The sequence below is a fragment of the Erpetoichthys calabaricus genome, chromosome 8, assembly GCF_900747795.2.
Source record: "Erpetoichthys calabaricus chromosome 8, fErpCal1.3, whole genome shotgun sequence".
NCBI classification, from domain to species: Eukaryota; Metazoa; Chordata; class Cladistia; order Polypteriformes; family Polypteridae; genus Erpetoichthys; species Erpetoichthys calabaricus.
This window is the reverse complement of record NC_041401.2, coordinates 76,355,224-76,381,633: the sequence shown is the minus strand read 5'-3', so window position 1 is coordinate 76,381,633 and position 26,410 is coordinate 76,355,224. Positions and strand designations below refer to the sequence as shown.

Sequence of the window (26,410 nt, the reverse complement as noted above, 5' to 3'; positions counted from 1 at the left end):
TATAGCTGAAAAAAAAATTCTTGTATTCTATAGCTGCATTAATTATAATAAGGCTAATTTGCTTCACTCCTAGTAAAGTAATTCATATACAAGTTAGAGAATCACATTTTGATGGGTGTTATTGCAGGAGAAATCCTCAATCAGAAACTTTTATATGCAGTAGAATTGTATTAGAATGCAATCTGTAATTTAATAAACATCACAGGTAGTGAGAGTGTTTAAAATTGTAAATGGCAAGAAAAAGCAAAAAAGACAGACAACTTGCCAGCTACGTTTTGTCCTGATTTTTGTCTTCTTTTAATTAACATGAACACTTTCCGTAGTTCTAATGCATGCTTCCTAGGATAGCAGTCCTTACATGTAGATGTGGGATTGGATGAGTCAAAACAATTTGTGCTGTGGAAAAAAAGCAGTTTTTACTATAATATTGTGTGGTACTATAGTTTATAACATTTTTGTTCCTATAGAAGGCCAGTACAAAAACTGATTTAAAAAAAAAAGCAAAAATAACCCTCTTTTATAATTTATAAATTTATAAAAGACTAACATGTACTGTGTTTCACAGATTATAGCACGTCTTTGAATTTTAATTTAATTTTAAGTGGAATGTTTAAATTGTATCTTGCAATAGACTGTATTCTTCCACTTGGCCATATTGTTAAAGCAACTAATAGCTGGATTAATTTTTTTTTTTTTTTTTTTTAACACTCTGAGATTATTCAAGTACAAAATGACTTTGCATCATAATTGCAAACATTTAAAAATTCCCAGTTATTTTGTCATTAAAGTACTGTAAATAATTGGGGTAGCAGGGCATGAATGAATGAATGTATTTCCCTTTATTATTCTTTCAGCCTCAGTGTATCTGGACAATTCTGTCCTCTCATTTTTATACAGTATATACAAAACCATGATGGGAATCTGGCATTTTTTTTCCCCCTCAGGGTATAAGCTGATAGGAAGCCATTCAGGTGTGAAGCTCTGTCGTTGGACCAAGGTAAGCTAATAACTAGCCTATGTGTATCTTGGAGTTGGGAAGAATGGATTTCATACTATTTGTGGCAAATAGTGAATAGGTTATATTATGTAGATCCCTCTCCCCACTCTGTGTTATTTTCACTCAGGTTTAATTTTTTCTTTAAAATCCCTAACATTTTCACTTTGCATTTCCTGGTGAGTGCATCATGCGGAGCTAAACTGATAGCAATGTTCTCCATATCCCTGATGGACCCACTGTCTGACAAGCTACTTTGGGACAACCAAAGGAGAAAATGTTTTTACTAATGAATTAATCTAATGGCCCAAATGCTGACAAAAATCATGGAGAAAAATCACAGAAGACTGCTATGGTGTTTCACAATAAATAGTTGAAAAGGTTGACCTACGTGGTAGTCTACAGTGATGGTTGAATAGTGGAGATGGTAGCATGTTTGACTGCAAGTAATCTACATTGTGGTTTGAGTTCCACCTGTATCCTTTTTTTTGCGTTTTATATACTAAAATATGTGCAGAAGAATAAAGCTTAACGGTCCCTAATTGATTGATTGATTGACTGACCGACCAACAAGAAATTCTTGGATATTTACTGAGAACCTATGGTAAAGTAGTTTTCATTAATGACACAGTTCCTTGGTCCAGAGTCCCATCAAAGTCCAAACTCGTTGAAAAGTTAATCATGAAAGAAAATTTGTGAAACTACAATTGCTCCTCAGTTAATGGTCCAAAAGCGCAATCTTGGTAAAGCTGTATACTATTTGCAAAACAGCCTGTTTGAGTGCAAGTTAGTTTTTTCGTGGTTTGTGTTCTACTTTTGTTTCATTTACAAAAATATATGCAAAAGAATAATGATCAGAACTACACATGTGAAATCAAAAAGGATTACTATAAAATCATCTTTTATTATAGAAAAATATTTTCCACATTGTTGTAAAAACAAAAAAAGATTATCACATGTTCAGTGTTTACTTCAGTCTGTTTCTCATGTACTAAGTAAGATGTGCATGTATTTTACATTGTCTGGAAGCATTAAATATTTTTTGATTTCATTTTAATTTTCCATTGATCTTTTCTGCATTCTGTAGTTTAAACTGATTAAATTACCAAAACCCTTTATGAAATCAGATTTAATGCTATATCTGTCCATCCTGCATGTTTTTGTAAGTAGTTTACATATCTGACTTGCTCCTGCACAATTATTTAGCAAGGAGTTTAAAATGAGTTAATAACAGTTCATAAATACATCATTAGTATTCCAAAAAAGTATGTTTCTAAGTATTCTAAATATTGTCTGTTTCTACACAGTATGGAGCATCCCTAATCTCTAATGATAACACAATCAATCGGCTGCCAATCTAAATTGGTTGATTTTCACTAAAAAAAGACTCGATCGGTAATCTGTAAATTGCACAATAACCAAAGTCGATATGTCCAGCCTGTACTTTTCTAAGCTTTATAGCTTTATGGGAATTTAGTTGAATTTTTTTTTTCTTGGAAGCAAAGAGGTGCAATGTAATGCTTGTTTTATGGCAATTAGAGTATTAGCCTTTCCACAGAAATTAGACAAATGGAAAGAAAAGCTACTTTAATGAATTTAGACCTTTTTTATTTTGTCCTTTAAATTAAAACTGACTCTTTTATATAAAGCGCAGCAGCTTACATTTTTAATTGCAAATAAAGAGAAGGATGAATTTGAGATTCCTGCTTAGTAAACAATAAACTTTTTTTTTTTTTTTTTAAAGATTTGTACCATGTTTATTATTTACTGCTGTCTATCATATAGCATAGGTTTTGGTAAGAAACAAATATTACATAATTGGTAATCCATGTTTAGTATTGCGACTATCTAGTTGATACACTAAAGAAAAAATACACATCTGTGAATGATTAAAACCTCTAAGTGAATGTAGATTTACATTTAAGCAGTGTTTAATCAATTATGTTCAAGTATAGATATAGAATTTTTCTTCAGAGAAATTGTGAAACTTTTTGAAATTAAACTTTATTTCAGATGTACATTACAGAAAATGTAAACAATACGACAGCATGTAATTATGAGAAGCATTTTATATTCAATTATGCCATTTGTATAATGGGTAAATATTTTGTCAATGTTATTAATGTATGTATTGTATAGAAATTGTATATATTTTAGTATTTTTATTGTTTCTGAACAATAAGGCTACAGAATTTAATTTTGTTAATAAAAAAACACCTGTCGTCTATAGTTAATTATAAAAATTCCAAAGTTAACACTTTATAATAAATATATATATATATATATATATATATATATATATATATATATATATATATATATATATATATATAATCCATCCATCCATTTTCCAACCCGCTGAATCCGAACACAGGGTCACGGGGGTCTACTGGAGCCAATCCCAGCCAACACTGGGCACAAGGCAAGGAACCAATCCTAGGCAGGGTGCCATCCCACCACAGGACACACACAAACACACCCACACACCAAGCACACACTAGGGCCAATTTAGAATCGCCAATCCACCTAACCTGCATGTCTTTGGACTGTGGGAGGAAACCGGAGCGCCCGGAGGAAACCCACGCAGACACGGGGAGAACATGCAAACTCCACGCAGGGAGGACCCAGGAAGCGAACCCAGGTCCCCAGATCTCCCAACTGCGAGGCAGCAGCGCTACCCACTGCGCCACCGTGCCACCCATATATAATATAATATAATGTAGAACATAACCCTAAGATGCATCTGGATATGCAGGAACATAGTGTAAAAAAGTTTTTAAATGGACAAAGTAAAAAGTGCCGATCAAGTAACATTAAATTGGTGATCGGTGTCAGCCTTAAAAAACCTGATCGGAGCATCTCTAGTTGTCATAACTGCGTTATCCATTCCATAAGGAAAAAAGAAATTGCTTGCAGAATGCAAGCTTTAGTTAATATTATTAATAAACTAGCACATTTAGGTATAGATCATAAGTCAATATCTTTATTGTGTAATACAACCACATTTACATACTGATAGTAGTAACTGCTTTAAGTTCATTTGTTTAAACATTAGGATTTGTGGAGCGTTCCCATTTTCTCTACTATCTACTCTCTCTTTGAAATTAAGTACTTGTTAAATTGACTACTGATTTTCTCTTAATACAAGAACCTTACACAGCAAAGACACGTTTTTTAGTGTTTAAAGTATTTTTCTACTTTTTTGTTATACTGCTTGGGTATAATATATTGTCTGAGATAGTACTGACAGAAGTTTCAAGGTAAAGTAGTTGTATTCACTAATCATATTGCTGGAGAGTGGGAGATATGCAACTTGTTAATTAGAACATACAAGTAAGGATTTCACTGATCTCTGTCCACATGACAATGAGTAATGAGTTTGTAAACCCATTAAGTCTAACTTCCATAGGTTTATAACACTGGTCCCTGTACATTAACAAGTTAACTTATTTATGAAACCTGTATACCACTTAAGCCCTCATCACGAAAAGGCTGTTGTAATTTATGATAGCATGTTGTCTCCTGTACAGATACTGAGAACCCATGCACATAGTGCTGCAAACATGCTGGCCTGAGACAAGTGAATGGACTTGAATAGCTTTAGAAAGCAGGAGCCTTTTTTAATTAATTGATTTCACTCTACTGTGGTTAACATTTAAAAAAATGCTTCAGACTGTTGCCATTTGGGTTCTGAACAGCTGTACGTCAGTTCTCAGGTTGTCAAGTTATATTGCTTTACTGTTTTGCTTTAAAATGTTGTTCAAAATCTTGAAATTGTTTTTCAAAGTACACAAGCTCATCTCCATTTGATACCTATTTGTGCTGCATAGCATCTAAACAATCCTAATATCACACACCACCCTAAAGCATGTTAGACTGGATCTTTTCCTTTTCTAAATGTTCTGTATATTACTATATTGTGGATGTTTATAATTTTTTTAAGTGCTGTTTTCCATTTTCACACAGTACAAGTATATTGATAACTAAAACACATGATCTGAACTAACATAATATCCGATGAGGAGCATTTTTTAAATTGCTTGAGGTATGTTAGAGGGATATGAATTTGCAGGGTTTCTGATTATCCTTTCCTATATTTTTTCCTCCAAAGTCAATGTTAAGAGGAAGAGGAGGGTGTTACAAGCATACCTTTTATGGTATTGAGTCACACCAATGTATGGAAACTACACCAAGCTTGGCCTGTGCAAATAAATGTGTTTTTTGTTGGAGGTAAGCAGGAGTAAGAATGTGGTAAACGTGCTTCCACTGTTCTAGATGTAAAAAAAGTGACTTGCAACCTTTTTATGATGATTTTTCCCCCTTATCGTTACCTCTTTTGTGTCACTACTTAATGTCTACAGTGGAACCTCGGTTCACGAACGTCTCGGTACACGTACAAATTGGTTTACGACCAAAAAGTTAGCCAAACTTTTGCCTTGGTTCACGACCACACACTCGGTATACGAACAAGCCAGTTTCCCTTTCGGTTTGTACATGTTCAGTCTCTCCCTGTGCATTTCCTGTGCAGTGAGCAAGAGAGAGAGAGGAGCGAGAGAGCAGGACACACACACACACACACACACACACAGGCAGCACGAGAGAGAGGGGGCTGGACGCTTAAGGTAGGAAGGCAGTTAAAGAATGCACTGGGCTTGATTTTGTTTTCACTTCTGTTTACAGCGATCGGTTCGTAGCGTGCATTGTTGCAGTATTACTTTTCTTGGTGGTTTATTAAATTACAGATTTTTTTTCAAATTTTCATTTTTTTTCCTTGTGCTTAAAACTCATTTAAAAAAAAAAGTGTTTTTAGCCAGCGGTTGGTAGTGCTATAGCACAAACTATTGCAGTGTTAGTTTTCTCTGTTGTTCAAGGATTTCTCAGTGTTATTCAATATTTTTTATATTTAGTTTACTATTATGCTGTGCATTCTATGGTTTAACTATATTTGTTCTTAAAAACTTAAAAAAATATATATATTTACATACAGTCCGTATGGTTTGGAACGGATTAATTGTATTTACATACAATCCTATAGAGGAAATTGCTTCGGTTCACGACCAAATCGGTTTACGACCAGAGTTTTAGAATGAATTATGGTCGTGAACCGGGGTTCCACTGTACTTGTCTCTTCTGCCTATGCCAAAGTCCACTTATGTTTTCACTACATTTGTATCTGATTAAATATGGTATTCACTTGTTCTGCTTTTCCTTAGTTCTTTGATTGTTAAATTTAAAAGAAGTCTCTCTTACTTGTTTTGGTATTTTTGAGTTAGAAATTATTTCTTGAAGTCTGTTTGTTAATTTTTTTTTTAAAGACACCATACTAACCCTGTTGGGACAGAGTGGAGGTGGAAGATGGACCAGCCTGAAAAAATCTTGGAGGAGGCAATTGAAAACCACAAAAATCTAATTAAACAATTTAAAGGTAATTTGGTTAATGTAGCTGTTATCCATTTCCAGCTTTCATTGCTGTTGAAGGTACCAGAACTCCATAATAGGGTATACTATCCAAAACTTTGCAAACAAAAAGTCAATGTTTTTCCACATATCAGAAGGAGGCATTATCATGTGAAATAATTACTTATAACCGCTTTTGCCTCGTTACTTCTCAATAATCAAGAATGGAATAGAAATCAGCTAATGGTTTTATCAAGATAGCAGAGTACCCAGTATGTTATCAACAGTCCCAACAACAGTGAACGGAAGCAAGAAAATTTAAAAAGAAAAAACTTCTGACTTGGCTATCACAACCACAGTGAGTCATTATGCAGACATATAGTTGTTTGGTATTGATGAGCACCAGTAGTGTCTTCTGACACACTTATGCTGAATGATTCATTGGCTGAAAGTATCTCCGTATTAGTGTGTCAGAGGAATGCATCATTGTTCATAATGTCACTCACTTTTGTTTTAATTCTCTCCTCTTTGCTACTACCTCAAGGGGTCCATAGTGTGTCCTATAACTGAGCCTGCACTTTTTAATTAGATTTTGATTCTGTGGGCTTCTCTTCAAGTGATATTACCGGCATAGCACACTACAGCATAGAAAACTGCACAATTGCACTGGCTATCACAGATTTGTATAAGGAGGAGGAGGTTGTCACTTCCCACATTAAAGAAATGCAATCTCCTAAGGTAAAAGAGCCTGCTCTGCCCATTCTTACATAGTTCCCCTGTGTTCCGAGACCAGTCCAACCTGTCAATAATGTGGACCCCCAAGTACTTGCAGGAGTAGACCACCTCTACTTTCACTTTCTGACTAGTAACTGGACATAGAAGCTCTTTGGTTCAGCAAAAGTGAATTACCAGTTCCTTGGTTTTGCTGATGTTAAGTTGCAGACAGTTCTCTTTGCACAAGTAAACTTCACCTGACTTCTCTGAGAATTTTTGCAAGTGACATGTCCTTTTGATATATATGTATAGTCAGGGTGTACAGAGTAAAGAGAAAAGGAGACAGGACTGTAGTAGTCAACATCACAAGTAAACATAAAGCTATTTTTCAACAAAATTTTGCTGTTTGCATGGATAAAATTTAAACAAGATGTGCATAGATGTTCTACCCTCCATCTTACATTAGCAGGGAGAATTAACATTGTCAAGATGAATATTCTCCCTAAGCTTCTGTTTCTATTTCAAAACATCTCCATATACATTAACAAATCTTTTTTTTAAGAAGTTAGATTCAATCATAACCTAATTTTTTGGAATTCGAAAAATGAACGCATTCATAAGGCGACCGTACAATGACCTAAATCCGAAGGCAGCATGGCTCTACCTATCAACTTTAATACTTCGTGGCAAACATACAAGCTATAAAAACCTAGACATTGACACAAATAGATGAAAACACACTAGCTTGGTCTGCAATACAAATGAAATCCTGCAGTACTTTTATATTCCTTGCTTTGTACACCAGTAAATACAAGGTATCGTCAATATACTAACAATCTAATTGTCCAATCATTCAGAATATGGAACCAATGTAGGAAGCAATTCAAGTTGGAGAATATTTTATCTGTGGCACTAATACATGAAAACCACATCTTTCCACCCTCTTGAATTTACACAGTTTTTAATTTTTGAAAAACTTATGGGATTAAATCATGTAGAGATTTGTATGTAATGTCTTTGCATCCTATGAACAATTACACTCAAAATTTAATCTCCGATTAACACAATTTTTCCACTATCTCGTCCAAACTAGAATCTTTGCTAAATGAAATCTGCCCCATTTTCCTCACCTCCCACCTCTTTCAGTTCCAGAAGATATATTGATCAGTCTTTGGGACTCGGACAGCATTTCCATAATATATAAAACATTTTAAAGATCCCAGAATACAGTGGGGGGAAAAAGATCTCTTACTCAGCATTTCAAAAATGGAGTGGAAGTCAGCCACGCACAGAATTCACTTAGGTTCATATGTGCAAAACATTCAATTATTCAAATTAAATTAAAATCTTTTATTGGGGACACTTATCTCATTGTCCAAAATGTTTCCAAGACAAGACCAAACCTGCGAATGTTGCAATCCAGCTCCGACTTCACAGGGCCATATGTTAATTTTTTTTTGTTCTTTATTTCGCCTTATACAATTTCTTGTATTAGGAATTTGTTAGTTTTCGCATACCCCTTGGGGTCCGAGCGCAGGGTCAGCCATTGTACACTGCCCCTGGAGCAATTGAAGGTTAAGGGGCTTGCTCAAGGGCCCAGCAGAGTATGATCTCTTTTGGCAGTGACAGGGATTCGAACCGGCAACCTTTGGGATACCAGCGCAGATCCTTATCCTCAGAGCCACAATTTGGTGCAGGCCCAAAATATCATTCTGGACAAAATTTTTTAAATGCTTATCAGACAGACTTGGTGTCACAATCACTCCTAATCCATTGACAGTGTTTGGTGTACTCCCAGATGGGCTTAAAGTGGAGTAGGACAAATGCACTGTAATTGACTTCACTACTGTAGTAGACTTGTCTTGCTCAACTGGAAGAATCCTAACCCACTTCTTTCAAGTCAGTGCGTAACTGATGTTGTATACTATTTGAAATTGGAAAAAATCAAATTCTCACTTAGAGGATCTGTTCAAAACTTTTTTAAAACCTGGCAGGAATTAATAACATTTTAGAATTAGAATTTATATTGGGGAGGAAAAGACTCATTTCTCTCTTTACTACTCTGTTGTTTTACTCTGGCTGTTAGCCTTCCTCTCTTTCTCATGGGTGGAGGTTGATTTGAATTTACTAATAACCCAATAGTGCTTGATGCACTCAGAATATGGAACCAATGCAGGAAGTACTTTTAAGACAGAGAGGCTTTTATCTGTGGCACCTTTGCACGATAACCACCTTTTTCCTGCCTTTCAAACATACGCAGCTTTTAATGTCTGGAAAACATTCGGGATTAAATCCCTTGGAGATCTGTACAGAGACAATGTCTTTGCATCCTATTACACTCCAAATTTAATCTTCCAGCAATACAATTTCTTTCACTACCTCCAAATTAGAAACTTTTTAAACAAAACCTGCCCAGCCTTCCTCACCTACCACCTACTTCTACTCCAGAAAAAATATTGATCAGTCTTAAGGACTCGGACAGCATTTCTCTAACATTAAAATGTTTTTATAAGTCCCTCCCTTTCAAAGATCTCAGAGTACATTGGGAAAAGGATCTCTCACTCAACATTTTGGAAAAGGAATGGAAGGCAGCAATGCACAGAATTCACTCTAGCTCCATATGTACAAAACGTACAATTATTCAACTTAATATAATCTAATAAACACTTCTGTCTCATTTAAAATTGTCCAAAATGTTTATAGGGCAAGATCCAACCTGCAAATGTTGCAATCAAGTTCCAACATTTATTTATATAGCACATTTTCATACAAATGATGTAGCTCAAAGTGCTTTACAGGATGAAGAAAGTGAAAAAAAAAATAGGCAATACTAATTAACATAGAATAAAAGGTAAGGTCCATTGGCCAGGGAGGACAAAAAAAAAAATTCCAGACTGGAGGAAAAAAAAAACAATTTGCAGGGGTTCCAGGGTATGAGACCACCCAGCCCACTCTAGGCATTCTACCTAACATATAGTTGTGCTTGAAAGTTTGTGAACCCTTTAGAATTTTCTGTATTTCTGCATAAATATGACCTAAAACACCATCAGATTTTCACTCAACTCCTAAAAGTAGATAAAGAGAAACCAGTTAAACAAATGAGACAAAATTATTATACTTGGTCATTTATTTATTAAGGAAAATGATTTGAATATTAAATATTTGTGAGTGGCAAAAGTATGTGAACCTCTAGGATTAGCAGTTAGTTTGAAGGTGAAATTAGAGTCAGGTGTTTTCAATCAATGGGATGACAATCAGGTGTGAGTGGGCACCCTGTGTTATTTAAAGAACAGGGATCTATCAAAGTCTGCTCTTCACAGCACATGTTTGTGGAAGTGTATCATGGCACGAACAAAAGATATTTCTGAGGATCTCAGAAAAAGAGTTGTTGATGCTCATCAGGCTGGAAATGGTTACAAAACCATCTCTAAAGAGTTTGGACTCCACCAATCCACAGTCAGATTGTGTACAAATGGAGGAAATTCAAGACCATTGTTACCCTCGCCAGGAGTGGTCGACCAACAAAGATCATTCCAAGAGCAAGGCGTGTAATAGTCGGTGAGGTCACAAAGGACCCCAGGGTAACTTCTAAGCAACTGAAGGCCTCTCTCACATTGGCTAATGTTCATGTTCATGAGTCCACCATCAGGAGAACACTGAATAACAATGGTGTGCATGGCAGGGTTGCAAAGAGAAAGCCACTGCTCTCCAAAAAAAAACATTGCTGCTCGTCTGCAGTTTGCTGAAGATCACGTGGACAAACCAGAAGGCTATTGGAAGAATGTTTTGTGGACGGATGAGACCAAAATAGAACTTTTTGGTTTAAACAAAAAGCGTTATGTTTGGAGAAAGGAAAACACTGCATTCCAGCATAAGAACCTTATCCCATCTGTGAAACGTGGTGGTAGTATCATGGTTTGGGCCTGTTTTGCTGCATCTGGCCCAGGATGGCTTGCCTTCATTGATGGAACAATGAATTGTGAATTACAGTATATCAGAGAATTCTAAAGGAAACTGTCAGGACATTGTCCATGAACTGAATCTCAAGAGAAGGTGGGTCATGCAGCAAGACAATGACCCTAAGCACACAAGTCGTTCTACCAAAGAATAGTTAAATAAGAATAAAGTTAATGTTTTGGAATGGCCAAGTCAAAGTCCTGACCTTAATCCAATCGAAATGTTGTGGAAGGACCTGAAGCGAGCAGTTAATGTGAGGAAACCCACCAACATCCCAGAGTTAAAGCTGTTCTGTACGGAGGAATGGGCTAAAATTCCTCGAAGCCGGTGTGCAGGACTGATCAAGAGTTACTGGAAACGTTTAGTTGCAGTTATTGCTGCAAAGGGGGGTCACACCAGATACTGAAGCAAAGGTTCACATACTTTTGCCACTCACAAATATGTAATATTCGATCATTTTCCTTAATAAATAAATGGCCAAGTATAATATTTTTGTCTCCTTTGTTTAACTGGTTTCTCTTTATCTACTTTTAGGAGTTGAGTGAAAATCTGATGATGTTTTAGGTCATATTTATGCAGAAATATAGAAAATTCTAAAGGGTTCACAAACTTTCAAGCACAAGTGTAAATGATCTTAATCAGTCGTCATGGTTTTCAGGCTTCACATGGAAGAATTTGATAATGGTCATGTGGACCTGTGGCCTTCAGTCCGTCAATGTGGGGACAGCATGGTGCTTTGATGGGGTAGTGGTGGCGCAGATCGCCACCACAGAAAACCGGAAAAAGAACAGCAGAGAAAGTAGGGGTTAGTGCAGATTTCGGAGCCACCATGATTGATGATAATTAAATGCATATGCAGAATATTAGGGTTAAACTAAAATGAAGCTGTGAGAAAGCCATGTTAAAATAATGAGTTTTTAGCAGTTTTTTTTTTTTTAAAGTGCTCCACCGTATTAGCCTGGCGAATTTCTATTGGTAATCTTTTCCAGATTTTAGGTGCATAACAGCACAAAGCAGCCTCACCACTTTTTAAGTTTAGTTCTTGGAATTATAAGCAGATACTAATTTGAAGATCTAAAGTTATGACTTGGAGTGTAATGTGAAAGGTATTCTGAAATATAGGATGGAGCGAGATTATTTAAGGCTTTGTACAGTAAACCATAAGTAGTATTTTAATCTTCATTCTAAATGGCATGGGTAACCAATTCAGTGACGTCAGAACTGGAGAGATGTGCTTGGATTTTCTTTTCCTAGTTAATATTTGAGCAGTTGCATTTTACACTAGTTGCAATTGATTGATGTCTTTTTTGGGTAGTCTTGAGAGGAGTGCGTTACAGTAATCTAGCTGACTGAAAACAAAAGCGTGAATTCATTTCTCAGTATCTTGCAGAGTTCTAAGAGGTCTAACTTTTGCTATATTAAGTGGAAAAAATACTGTCCTAGTAATATGATTAATATGTGATTTAAAATTTAGGTCAGAGTCAATAATTACCAACAAAATTATTTACCTCTGTCTTGACTTTTAATCCTAATGGATCAAGTTTATTTCTAATATCCTCATTATGTCCATTTTTGCCAATCACTAAAATTTCTGTTTTCTCCTTATTTAGTTTGAAAAAAATTACTACTCATCCTTTCAGAAACACAAGTAAGAGTGGCACTATTGATAAATACAGTTCTGTGTCCTCAGCATAGCTGTGGTAGTTCACGTTATGCCTTGAGATAATCTGACCTAATGGAAGCACGTAGATCATAGGTACCCAAAGTGGGCGGTACCGCCCCCCAGTGGGCGCTGAAGCCTTCTAGGGAGGAAATAGTGGGTTCAGAAGCATTTGGGGGGCTTTTAGGTGATCTAGGGGTCGGTGGCTCCTTATAGAAGAAATTAGTAATATATATTTAAAAATTAATTATTTTCGTGATTTTGCGATTGAATGATCATTTAAAATTTAAATTCTGCATCTTAATTCATCTTATGCCCGTCTTACACGATTAATAATTTTTTCATCAATTTCAATTATTTAATCATTCTTAAAATTGACCATGTCTGACAGAAAATAGAGCATGTATATATGTGTGTATAATAGGTTATTTTTACAATAGCAAATATATTTGTTATATTTCATTCCAAAATATATATAAAATATATAAAAATCACTTTTCTAATTGATTTGTACAAAAGTAAACCCAATTTTATATAATTTAATATTAAGAGTAAAAATTATAATGGCAAGAAAGAAAAAAAAAATCGTAAATTTTAGTTAGCCTAGTTAGTACCAACTTATATTGTTAACTAGAGGGAAAAGACAAAGCAAATATTCAAAACTATTTATACTGTGTTCTGTGGTTATGTTTTGTAGGTTTGGTGTTTATCTTGTGTAATTATTTTATTTGTTAATATAATCGGACAATGTCGTGGTCGGACAAACAAAATGCGCTTGCATGCAAAATAAAAAATTGAACGTGTCATACAGGATATTTTAACTTCAATTTTTGTATATACTTAAAAAATGTATTCATTTTTTGCTATTGTAAAAATTGATCGTGTCATATAGGATTTAAGACTCGTCTGCTGCGCGGATAGACTAACTAGTAGTATGTCGGACAACTATTACGTAGGTAATTCACGCTATTCAGCATGTTTCGACAGGAATATGGGTGCTTGCAGTGACTTTTTCACAGCACTAGTACGATGGTATCACAAACAAGTCAATGTATGCAAGTTGATTCGGGCTGGATTTCAAATCTATAAATACCAGTGGTTTAGGAATAAGTTAAATTATTTTTTGTGTGCTTTGCCAACAATCATCAGTCGAAAGTGTGACAGATAAGTGGAGTCATACAAAGTGTAAATGAAATCTTTTATTTTGTGAATATTGTTGCAAATTTTAGTTATTCATTATGTCTGAATCTAAGAAGAAATGTCGACCGTACAGTATTGAGTATTTGAAATATGGCTTTATTCAGTCTCCTACAAACCAATTATTACCTATGTGCTTGATTTGCCATAAAGTATTTTCAAATGAAGCCTTCTAGGCTACAAGAGCATTTGACTAAAATGCATGCTGACAAAAAGGATAAAGATTTGTCCTATTTTCAAGTACTAGAAGAAAAATATTTTAAACGTCCAACTATATCAAAACTTTTTGCGTCGTCCACTAAACAAGATAATGACGGATTACAAGCTTCATAATTAGCCACCAGACAGTTAAAGTCCACCACTGGCCTGTCCAAAGTTGACTCATGCAAAAGCAGCTATCCTCAACTACTGTCTGCAGGCTTCATTCTGACTATGCTCAGAATTGTGGAAAATGGCTTTTAATGCTGTAAAGATATTTGTCAAGGGAGAAATACCATGGAGAATCTTTCTTGCATTTATAAATGAAAATAATAAAAAAAATGAGTTGCTTAAAGGGCAGTACAGTAGAAAATAAATGAGGTGAAAATCTATTCTGATTTCGTTATGATAACTAATTATTTATTATTATTATTTGAATCAGAAATGCCTATTTTAGTTTAGATATATTTTAAAGCAGTATTTTTTGGTCAAAAAGATTTAGAAAGTATTCAGGCGCCCTCACTTTTTCATAATTTGCTATGCTGCAGCCTTCTGCTAAAATCATTTAAATTTTTGTACCAGATAAAGTAATACTCAGTACCCCAGAAAAATGAAGCAAAAACAGAATTTTAGACACTTATACTGAGTTAATAAAAAAAAAAAAAAAAAAGCTGAAATATCACATTGACACAAGTATTTGAAACCTTTACTCAGTATTTTTTTTTTAAGCTTGTTTGGCAGTAATTACAACCTGGAGAGTTCATACGGATGATGTGACAACATTGTCACACTTGAATTTAGAGAGTTTATGCCATTCTTCTCTGCAGATCCTCTCAAGCTGTTCCAGTTGCATGGACAACTATTTTCAGGTCTCTAAGATTTTTTAATTGGTTTTAAGTCCGGGCTGTTGCTGGGCAACTCAAGTACATTTTGAGAGTTTTCCATTAGCCACTCTTGTGTTGTCTTTGTTTTGTGCTTGAGGTCAGTTTCCTGCAGGAAGGTGAATCTTCGGCCCAATCTGATGTCCAAACTGTTCTGTTCTTTACTCTGGTCAGTTTCCCTCACCCGTGTCTATTCTTAGTTCCTGCTGACAAACAATAACAATCCCACAGCATAATTCTGCCACCACCATGTTTCATGGTTGGAATTGTATTGCACAGGTGATGTGCACTGCCTTGGTCACCTCTCTTACCATGGCTGTTCTCCCAAAATTCCTCAGTTTGGTCTGGAGACCAGCTCTAGGAAGAGGTATGGCTTTTCCACACTTCTTTCTTTTAAGAATTATAAAGGCCGCTGTGCTCTTGGGAAGCTTCAATGGTGCAGACATATTTATAGTCTACCCTAAATCTGCGCCTCAACACAATCCTGTCTCTAAGCTCTGCAGGCAGTTCCTTTGACCTTATGGTTTGATGTTTTATCTGATATACTGTACGTTGTCAGCTGTGAGGCCTTATATAGACAGCTATGCACCTTTCCTAATCATGTCCTATCAAGTTAAGATGACCACAGGTGGACTCCATACAAGGTGCAGAAACCTCGATTAACGATTATTAATAGATTGGGATGCACCTGAGCAAGACTGGAAGTGTCATAGCAAAGGAAATGAATATTTTTGTCAGTGTGATCTTTCAGTTTTTTTTATTAATGAATTTGCAAAAATGTGTAAAAGCCTCTTTTTGCTTTGTCATTCTGGTGTACAGTATTGTGTGTTGCTTGAAGGTGTTAAAATGAATTTAAACAAACAAGGGTGCAACATAAAAATACGAGAAAAGTGAAGGAACACCACCTGAATCAAATGTATATATTTGCATATGCATATGAGTTTTCCTTCTCCTAAACAGTTAGCTGTATAGTGCGTTGTAATGTTTTACCTGTAATAATACTGCTTGTGATTTTTTTTTTTTTTTTTTGGTTGAGTAACTTAGGCCATCTTCAGATATGTCCATTGCACTCCAGCTTTGCATTGTAGTTCCAAAGTAGTCATTCTGAATACAGGCAGTTTTAAATGACCTTTTAATAGTTTGCCTTATTGCTGGAGTGGACCCAGACAGCCATTCACTTCTATTTCTGAGGTTGATTCTTTGAACAGCTCTACAGTAGTTTAGTTATTTCTAGAAGCTGCTGTGAAGTATTTTACATCATACCTACTCATGGGCAATTGGTTGATATCTGCATTCACATATTACTTGTGAATGCAGGGAATGCATGCTATATACAGTATGTATAATCAACCAGACTCGCATTACAAGTATCCAGTCGTCATGTACTGCTGGTTACTTCAGATCACTAGAACTCATTTGTCATTTCAATATAGGGGGGGGTCTATAAAACCCAAGACTAAAATATCTAATTGTACTTTTCTATACATAACTAATACAAGTTGTCCTGTTCCTCCTGTCATAAGTGGAAAGTGTGGTTTGAAGTGTTTTCTTGTTTAGTAAATATTGTCTTATTATTTGGCCTTCAATATTAGATAGATAGATACTTTATTAATCCCCAAGGGGTAATTCACATACTCCAGCAGCAGCATATTGATAAAAAACAATATTAAAGAGTGATAAAAATGCGGGTATAACAGACAGTAACTTTGTATAATGTTAACGTTTAACCCCCCGAGTGGAATTGAAGAGTCGCATAGTGTGGGGGAGGAATGATCTCCTCAGTCTGTCAGTGGAGCAGGACAGTGACAGCAGTCTGTCGCTGAAGCTGCTCCTCTGTCTGGAGATGACACTGTTCAGTGGATGCAGTGGATTCTCCATAATTGACAGGAGTCTGCTCAGCGCCCGTTGCTCTGCCACAGATGTCAAACTGTCCCGCTCCGTGCTTACAATAGAGCCTGCCTTCCTCACCAGATTGTCCAGGCGTGAGGCGTCCCTCTTCTATATGCTGCCTCCCCAGCACACCACTGCGTAGAATAGGGTGCTTGCCACAACCGTCTGATAGAACATCTGCAGCATCTTATTGCAGATGTTGAAGGATGCCGGCCTTCTACGAAAGTTTAGTATGTATAGTAAAATATGGTAATCAAAATCTATGGGTTTTATATTCCAGCTGTGGCCTGTATTTTATTTATTTGAATTTTGGGAAGTATTTATTGCTTATGGAAGCACTGAATGAACATATTTAACCCGTACTTTTACCTGCCCAAGTTAAAACTAAGTACAAATTGATTGGTCAATGATTGTTTACTACATTTCTAAATAAAAGGGTGGATGAAATTGCTTTTGGTCTTTTCTTGGGTAAACTGCATTTATTTACACAAGTTCTTTGTTTTAATAGACTTTTTTTAACATATTTATTTAACTTCATTTTTTTTTCTCCTGTCAACAGTTACCCCTGTTTAGTTACTGTCATGTTTCTAAGTTTCATTTTGTTTTTTCTTCAAGGATTAGGCTCCTGCTATAATGCAAGATTATTCCATAATCTGTTTGTTCACTAAGGATATATTTTCATGTTCTCAACAAAAGCAGATATTGCTATTTTGATGTCAGTGAAATCTTTACTTTTCAGAGCTTCCAGTCGTGTAAATAATTGCATATGTAAATCTTATATACAGATGGGACATGTTAAACAATTTTACATATTTAAATTTACATTTAGTTCCCTTTTACACTTAAAGCCACATTATAGGTGACAGACAACAGGGTTTATATTTTAGTGTTGCCTGTTCATAAGATGTAGGGAAAATAATCCTCCTTCTCCAAGCAGTTATTATGAAAACTGTTTTGCGTAATGACAACCTTGCAGACGTGTTAATATAATTATGGCCTAAGATTTTGTCTTTGAATAGAAATAAAAAAGGAAGTAAAATAAAAACAGTACAAAAGCAAGAAAGTACCAAAACTTGTTTTTCATAACCCAATAGAAATATTTAGGTATTGAATTTAATTTAGCGTGCAGAACTGTAAAAGGCATGGTTCTTATTTGGTGACAGGATACTTCTAAACAATCCATTATATCTGATTGCATGGGACAATATTATAGGATACTTCAGAATTATCCAAAATGCGTCATTTGAACTGTACTTAATTCTGTTTTGTGTGTGTGTTTTTTTTTCTCTCTTTTTTTGAAAATTTTAAGACTGAATTTGAACAAGTTAAAAATAATAATCAATCTTGGAAAACCTCATCACTGGCTACAAATTTATCATTATTTGTTCTCATATAAAAATTAACTTGCTATAAACATATAAACAGAGTTTGAAACTATGTATTTTGTACGTAAAACCTAGAAGCACAGAATTTATTAGGCATCATAGCAATATTTTGATATATATTGGATTAACCTGCAGCCAGAAATTTCAATAAAGATGCATAAATAATTGGGAAGAAGTTGAACTTTCTGTCTTTATACTAATTACTCAGCAGTTAAACTGTTTTATTTGTATTATGGATATGAAATGTAAAAATTATGACTCCATTATTTGTGATTGAACAAAATGACATTCAGTATAATCAAAGGAAATGCTCATGTTTTTTCCCCAGTGAAGGCTTCACTGTAGTGGATATCCTTGAATGAGGACAAGTGAGTCTCTGTAGTATACTGCACTTAGGGAGGAATGTGTGGATTTAATCCCTTTTATAGTGTTTATTTCTTGTCTTCTTTTGAAAGACTGACAGCCAGTTTTATTTTAATTTTTTGAAGCCTTCAAATGTGTAGGAATCATTGATGCATTTAATGTTTTCTCTTGCATTGCTTAGCATTGGGCAATTTTCATCATGGTTATAGACACTTAATGTACTTTGTGTGTCATTGTTGTTAACTTAAAGAAATATTAATTATGTAAGATGAATCAATAGTATGACATGGTTGCTTTTTGCGTAGACCATGAGGCTTGTCAGTTTATACAATGTCTTCAGATGAGGCATTTAGCTACACATTTAAGTGTTTTTTTTTTTGTTTTTTGTTTTCCTGTTTATAGGAGTACCTGGTGTTAAGCTAGAGCGATATGAAGAAGGCATGTCTGTTAAACATTGTGCTCTGTCCTTGGTAGGCGAGCCTATCATGTATCCTGAGATTAATAAGTTCCTGAAGTTGTTACACCAGAAAAAGATTTCTAGCTTCTTGGTAACCAATGCTCAGTTCCCCGAGGAAATTAGGTAAGTAATTTTACTGCATCTTGTAATTATCTGCTGTTCAGATAAAAAGATAAATGTACCTTCCTCAGACAGTATGAACGTAACTGCCTACATTGAGTTTTAAAGTATATATATTTAGTATTTATGTATAAGAAGGAAAGTGGAAAATCCTACCTCCTGTCAAATTTAACTTTGTTTTTATACACACTATCATGCTTTAAGGTATGATGCCTTTCATGAGTAACATTTTTTTCTATAAAATTACATTGCAGTTGGGGCTTTTCCTCAAAACACTTGTAGCTTGCTTAAAGCTCTTTCTCTGGCTTCAGGCTTTTTCTTAAACAATTCTTTGCTGTCCTTTTTTCTGGTAATGACACAATGGCTGCAACTTTTTGTTTTACCTTTTTTTATAATTATACAAGTAAACCAACTCCTAGTTTAAGAAGTCTTCTAACAAAAGTTGATTTGTTCCGAGTTGAGAAAAAGTTGTCGGAGTTGATCAGTAATTAAGTCAAACTGTGGTTTCTGTTTGTGCCATACCAATTAATTTTATGTGCAAATTGTCACTTGCAGTGTCTGATTATAACATCTTAATTAGTATGTTAATTGGTTAATAATTAGTATTCTCCATTCATGAAAAACTGCTTTCTTTTCAGCATATTAGAGATCTAGAAAAAATGTAGCAGAATACTGCTCTGTGATCTCAAAAGCAAGTCAAGTCTGTGTTGCTATTTTGGAAGAATTGAGTTCCTCTTGTCTGGATTTTTATTGTTTTAAGTTAAGCAAGAATCAGAATTAATCCATTATCACATGTTCAGAGAAGCTACTAAAAATTAAGTTGGCAGCAGTGAAAACAGACACCAAGGTTTTCTGACACCTTTATAGTTGAATCGCAGAGGATAAGAAAAATTGACAAAAGGTTATTTGTACCACTTTTGAATATGGAATAGCATATTGCCAACTCTGGGAAAGCCAGAACTAGGATGAAATGGGCATAATCAGTACACAAGAACATAAGTCTGTTTGAAATAAGTGCTAAAACAATTATTTTTTTAAAATATCATAAATGTCATAAACACAAATTGCAATACCTGAAAGCAATGTATAGCTTCATCAGAGGTGAACATTGAGGCAGAGTTTGGTTAATTGGTGTTACTATAGATATAACAGGAAATTCATAACAAAAATTAACTGCATTTTTTTATGTACTAATAAAATGTAGTATTTATTACAACATAAAACAACTTAACACAAAAAGCATTTTTTAACGAATTTCTTGCTGCTAAATTTTATTGTGTTAAGTCTGGTTTTAAACGTCAAATTTAACAGTGCAGTTCAATTTTGCTAATTAACACTGAACAGTATTTACTGTATAAGGAAGTATGGCATAATTTATGACCATCACTATAACACTGGTGAATGCTCCAGTGATGCATCTTAAGGAAAGAATATTGTTTCTTAGTATTTAAAGTAGCAGAAAGGCTGTTTGTTTTATTACGCATACTGATTTACTACAGTACAGCTAGTCTCACTGTGTTCTCTAGTCTTTTGCAGACTTGCACTTAGGAACTCCCAAAACAATACACATTCATATTCTATTTCCTGTAGTAATTATACTAATCTTGGGGGTGCAGGCAAGGTTGGAACACCTTTTCTTAGCAGGTACCTTTGCTGTTCAGCAGTATTTTTGGCACTGCACTTTTAAATGTTTATTTTTACTTGTTTAAGTTCTCACTTGTTTCAATATAGTTGAAACAATTTTTGTTTTTTAGGAAGCTACTTTTCTAGGCTTTATTTTAATAACCTAAAAGGATTACAAATATAGCTTGTAAGCAATAATTTTAAGCGTTTTAGTTGTATTTAATGTAAAAACTGTCGGTGAGATTGTGTATCTGATTGTATTAGCCACAACCATTCCGTTAGCATTTACCCGATTTAGATAATGATTTCTAAAAGAGGTAGTAAGTTTGTAAATGTTGGTGCACTCTTGCCAACAATATTTTCTAATGCATTTTCCTTTAAATACTTTATTTAGATGAATAGAACTAATATGAAAGATTTTATTGAGTTAAGTATTGAATTAGCAGAAACCATTATGTCTCCAAACATCCAAAGCAACATTTTCAGTACAAGTTTCAGTCCAAAAACTACTGTGTTGAGTAGGGAAAGTGACAATATTTTTCTTCCAACCAACACTGTAATGCACAATGAGACAAAACTACTGCAGTCCGTTGTCTTTCACACAGAGTAATTTAATCTTTGCTGATATCCATCATATTTCCCTAAATGAATTATTTCTAAGGCTTTTAAGATTTTTAATATTTTAAAACCTGAAGGTCAAAATTGATAGATAGATAGATACTTTATTAATCCCACGGGGAAATTCACATACTCCAGTAGCAGCATACTGATACAAAAAATCAATATTAAAGAGTAATAAAAATGTAGGTAAAAACAGACAATAACTTTGAATAATGTTAACGTTTACCCCCCCGGGTGGAACTGAAGAGTCGCATAGTTTGGGGGAGGAACACGATCTCCTCAGTCTGTCAGTGGAGCAGGACAGTGACAGCAGTCTGTCGCTGAAGCTGCTCCTCTGTCTGGAGATGACACTGTTTAGTGGATGCAGTGGATTCTCCATAATTGATAGGAGCCTGCCACGAATGTCAAACTGTCCAGCTCCATGCCTACAATAGAGCCTGCCTTCCTCACCAGTTTGTCCAGACATGAAGCGTCCTTCTTTATGCTGCCTCCCCAGCACACCACTGCATAGAAGAGGGCACTCGCCACAACCGTCTGATAGAACATCTGCAGCATCTTATTGCAGATGTTGAAGGACACCAGTCTTCTAAGGAAGTATAGCCGGCTCTGTCCTCTCTTGCACAGAGAATCAGTATTGGCAGTCCAGTCCAATTTATCATCCAGCTGCACTCCCAGGTATTTATAGGTCTGTACCCTCTGCACACAGTCATCTCTGATGATCACGGGGTCTAGGAGGGGCCTGGGCCTCCTAAAATCCACCACCAGCTCCTTGGTTTTGCTGGTGTTCAGTTGTAGGTGGTTTGAGTCGCACCATTTAACAAAGTCCTTGATGAGGTTTCTATATTACTCCTCCTGCCCACTCCTGATGCAGCCCACGATAGCAGTGTTGTCAGCAATCTTTTGCACGTGGCAGGACTCAGAGTTGTATTGGAAGTCCGATGTATATAGGCTGAACAGGACCGGAGAAAGTACAGTCCCCTGCGGCGCTCCTGTGTTGCTGACCACAATGTCAGACCTGCAGTTCCCGAGACGCACATACTGAGGTCTGTTTGTAAGATAGTCCACGATCCATGCCACTAGGTATGAATCTACTCCCATCTCTGTCAGCTTGTCCTAAGGAGCAGAGGTTGAATGGTGTTGAAGGCGCTAGAGAAGTCTAGAAACATAATTCTTACAGCACCACTGCCTCTGTCCAAGTGGGAGAGTGATTGGTGTAGCATATAGATGATGGCATCCTCTGCTCCCACCTTCTCCTGGTATGCAAACTGCAGAGGGTCGAGGGCGTGGCGTACCTGTGGCCTCAGGTGGTGAAGCAGCAGCCGCTCCATGGTCTTCATCATATGTGACGTCAGAGCGACAGGCCAGAAGTCGTTCAGCTCACTAGGATGTGATACCTTTGGGACTGGGGTGATACAAGATGTTTTCCAAAGCCTCGGGACTCTTCCCCTGTTCCAGGCTCAGGTTGAAGATGTGCTGTATAGGGCTGTCCAGCTCCAGCGCACAGACCTTCAGCAGTCGTCGCGATACTCCATCTGGACCCGCTGCTTTGCTGGCACGAAGTCTCCTCAGCTCTCTGTTACCTGGGCTGCTGTAATTGTGGGTGGCGATGTCTCTCCTATGCTAGTATCGGCACAAATGGGTGGAGGGTGTAGTACTCCGAGGTGAGAGTGGGTTAGGGTGGTCAAACCTGTTAAAGAAATTGTTCATTTGGTTTGCTCTCTTCACGTCTCTCTCGATGGTGGCACCCCGCTTCGAGCTGCAGCCAGTGATGATCTTAATCCCATTCCACACTTCCTTCATGCTGTTATTCTGCAACTTCTGCTCCAGCTTTCTCCTGTACTGTTCCTTCGCTGCCCTGAGCTGGACTCAGAGTTCCTTCTGCACGCGCTTGAGCTCATGCTGATCACCGCCTTTAAAAGCCCTTTTCTTCTGGTTCAAAAGGCCCTTGATGTCACTTGTAATCCATGGCTTGTTAGCATAGCAGCGTACTGTTCTTACTGGAACTACAATGTCCATACCGAAATTGATGTAGTCAATAGTGCAGTCAATAACCTCCTCAATGTTCTCAGCATGTGATCCCTGCAGGATATCCCAGTCTGTAGTTCCAAAGCAGTCCCTCAGTGCCTGCTCTGCCTCAGGGGACCACTTCCTGAATGAGCGTGTGGTTGTAGGCAGCAGTAATTCAGGCTCAGGCAACATACGAAAACATAGCCAGAACACCTGTCACAAGTTCAGGTGAGTAGGTAATTCCAGTGTGGCAAGGTGTCTCAAAACACAAAATATATTTTACAATTTGTGTGTAGTGCTTCATGTGTGATCTTGAATTTCACAATGTATTTGAAATTTATCAAGAACATTATAAAATGTGCTTTTTTTTAAAATTCAGTTATGTACAGGACTATATAAGGTAAGGAGAAATTTGAAAGATGCTATGTTGGTATTGTTTATAAAATTGAAGCTAAATTATTGCAACTTGTTAGAAGCAAATTATTTACTTTTTTACCCAAATGAAATATTAATGTTACAATACATGAGATTAATTTGATTTTTGTCTTTTTTTTGTTATAGTTATACTGTTTTCAAAGTAAACAAATTAAGTGTAATTTTGATATATGAATAAATTCTACCACATTGAAATCTCACTGTAAGTTAATGGTAGGAAACGTACTGCAGTATAATGAGATTTCACAATAAATATTGTGTTCAGGCCGCCTTAGCCCTCCTTGAACGATCAAGGGAATATCTGAGTAAAATTTTTGAAATTTAACATGTTTTGATTTGCTTTTTTTATTTATTATTTTTATGGAATATCTCATTTTGTTTGTTTACTTGATTATTAAAATCTTCTGAGTAAAAAAATATCATTCTGCAGTATTCTCAAAGTTAGAAGATTTAAAAAAAAAAAGAGCAAAAGTTAAAAAACACACCCATTAGTGTAAAAAATATTACCGGGGTTTGGGAGGTTTGAAACGATTTAGAGGCATCCCCAAAACATGTAAAAAAAAATAAATAAATAATATCGGAGGTATTTGCTTGGCAAAACGGACAAGAGATTAACGTACAGATTCATACAAAAACTCTTGCAGGAGTTAAGTGTGGTGAACAAGTGAATGTTTTGGAGATTAGATTCTTGGAAACAGTTGGTGAAAATAGATTTCAGGTATAGTGTTGAGGATGCTGAAGTAAGTCCAGCTCCCAAACAGAGGTCTGATAATGGTGAAAAAGATGGCTTGACCAAAGGACTTTGACAGAAGAGCTTGGCGATTTGAAGAGCGCTAGGAACAAACAGATCAGTGTTACTTACTGGAAAGAAATGGTTATGAAATTATATAAATGAGATGTATATGTAGCAAAAATATAATGTGAGGAGACGCATACACATAAAACAAATGAACCATATAAGTAAAAGTGTACCTGTACTGTACAATCTTTCTAATCCAGTGTCAAAGCAGCATTATTCCATATGTTGGTATTATGGTATTAACTGTTGCAGGCAGAGATTAAGCTGCACATATCCTGATTTGGAAATAGAAGTTAGCGTTATGGACAAAAATCCATGCCAGGTAATTAAAAATTCAGAAGACTTTGGTAGATATTGGTACAGTGTGTTGGTATATACATTTTAGATGGAGCCTGTTTTGTTTTGTTGTAGCGAATAATGATTAATTGTACACGTCTTTATCCATTGAAATCTTATAAAGCACGTTGAGCTACATGATTTGTTTGAAAATCTGCTAGAAAAATATTCTTGCTGAAATGTTTGTTGATGCTCTGCTGCTCGAATTGATTTGATTCCACACATTTATTTCTGTCTCTCTTCCTGCTTTAAATGCTCAGTACTTTAGGCTGTGTCTGTAAAGGAACTGGCTTTCTTAGTACATAGATCATGAACAGATATTTCCTCTTTAAGGTATTAATACACCAGCATAAAATCACATTTTGAATTACCTTTTGTGATAAAATATTCTTTTAAGTGTATTCACAAGCTCTTTAATCTCCTTGATATTAACACTGAGCATAACTTAGGCTTAGAATTCAAATGCAATTATGGTTAAACCCGAGTAAGGCTCGGGGTATCGTATAATGATATGTTTTATAGAGTTAAGCCCCAATAATTTTCTGGTAGTGTTCTGCTGCCATTTAGTAAATGGAATATCATGCTGTATAAAATTTTGACTATTTCTATGAGGTTTGCCACTTTATGGTAGCTCTATGGTAACTCATCAGTATTCATGAGTGGGGTGGAGCATCCAGTGGAAAACACAATAGCATATAAAAAGTTACAAAGGCAATTTTTAAAGGATCTGAAACTGAACCGTTTCTCAAATTGAGCAGTAATAATGACAATATGAAATGGTCATCAGACGTTGACACAAAGTAAAATTGATGCATGATAGGGCACAGTACAACCGAACCGCAGTGATATGCCCAGTGAATTTGGTTTTGTAAAGCTTCACCATGGTGCAGAAAGGCAAAATTATTGCTATCAAGGACAAGCAAGACGTTAGCTCTTTAAGCAGTATTCACAGCATGGCAAATGTCATTGTTTGTATTAGGGGAAATGTGTAAGTCACTAAGCCTTGCACTGTGGTAGCCTGCAATAACAAAAGGGGTGTATCAGTCGTGTGGATCAGGCACTGACATTCTACCCTCTCATGTACAAGCAGCCTAAAAAATTTAAGGTTACCGTCAAAGGTTAGCTTAGTGTATTTTCATGTCTTTCTGAAAACCACCTGGGGCCTCCTGTATAATGGCGTGCATAGGATTCACACTAAAACATGGTGTATGGACAAAAGAGGAAATGTGCGTATGCACAAAAAAATTTCACATGCACAAAACCATGTGTAACACAACTTCCACGCACTTCAGCTCCATAAATCCCAGTCAGCGTGAAAAGTAACGCAGGTGCATGCAACTACTGTCCCACCCTGACTCCTCCCGGAATTATGCCCC

The 26,410-nt window shown here is 35.9% G+C and overlaps 1 protein-coding gene across 1 annotated transcript in view; it reads left to right on the top strand.

The window, feature by feature from the left end:
- tyw1 (tRNA-yW synthesizing protein 1 homolog (S. cerevisiae)) overlaps window positions 1-26,410 on the top strand; it is a 206,991-nt gene that overhangs the window by 81,094 nt on the left and 99,487 nt on the right. Inside the window, exons 9-12 of the mRNA XM_028806820.2 lie at window positions 945-997; window positions 5,106-5,224; window positions 6,310-6,419; window positions 19,039-19,216. Coding sequence (XP_028662653.1) covers window positions 945-997; window positions 5,106-5,224; window positions 6,310-6,419; window positions 19,039-19,216 — 460 coding nt within the window. The remainder of the gene's footprint in view (window positions 1-944; window positions 998-5,105; window positions 5,225-6,309; window positions 6,420-19,038; window positions 19,217-26,410) is intronic.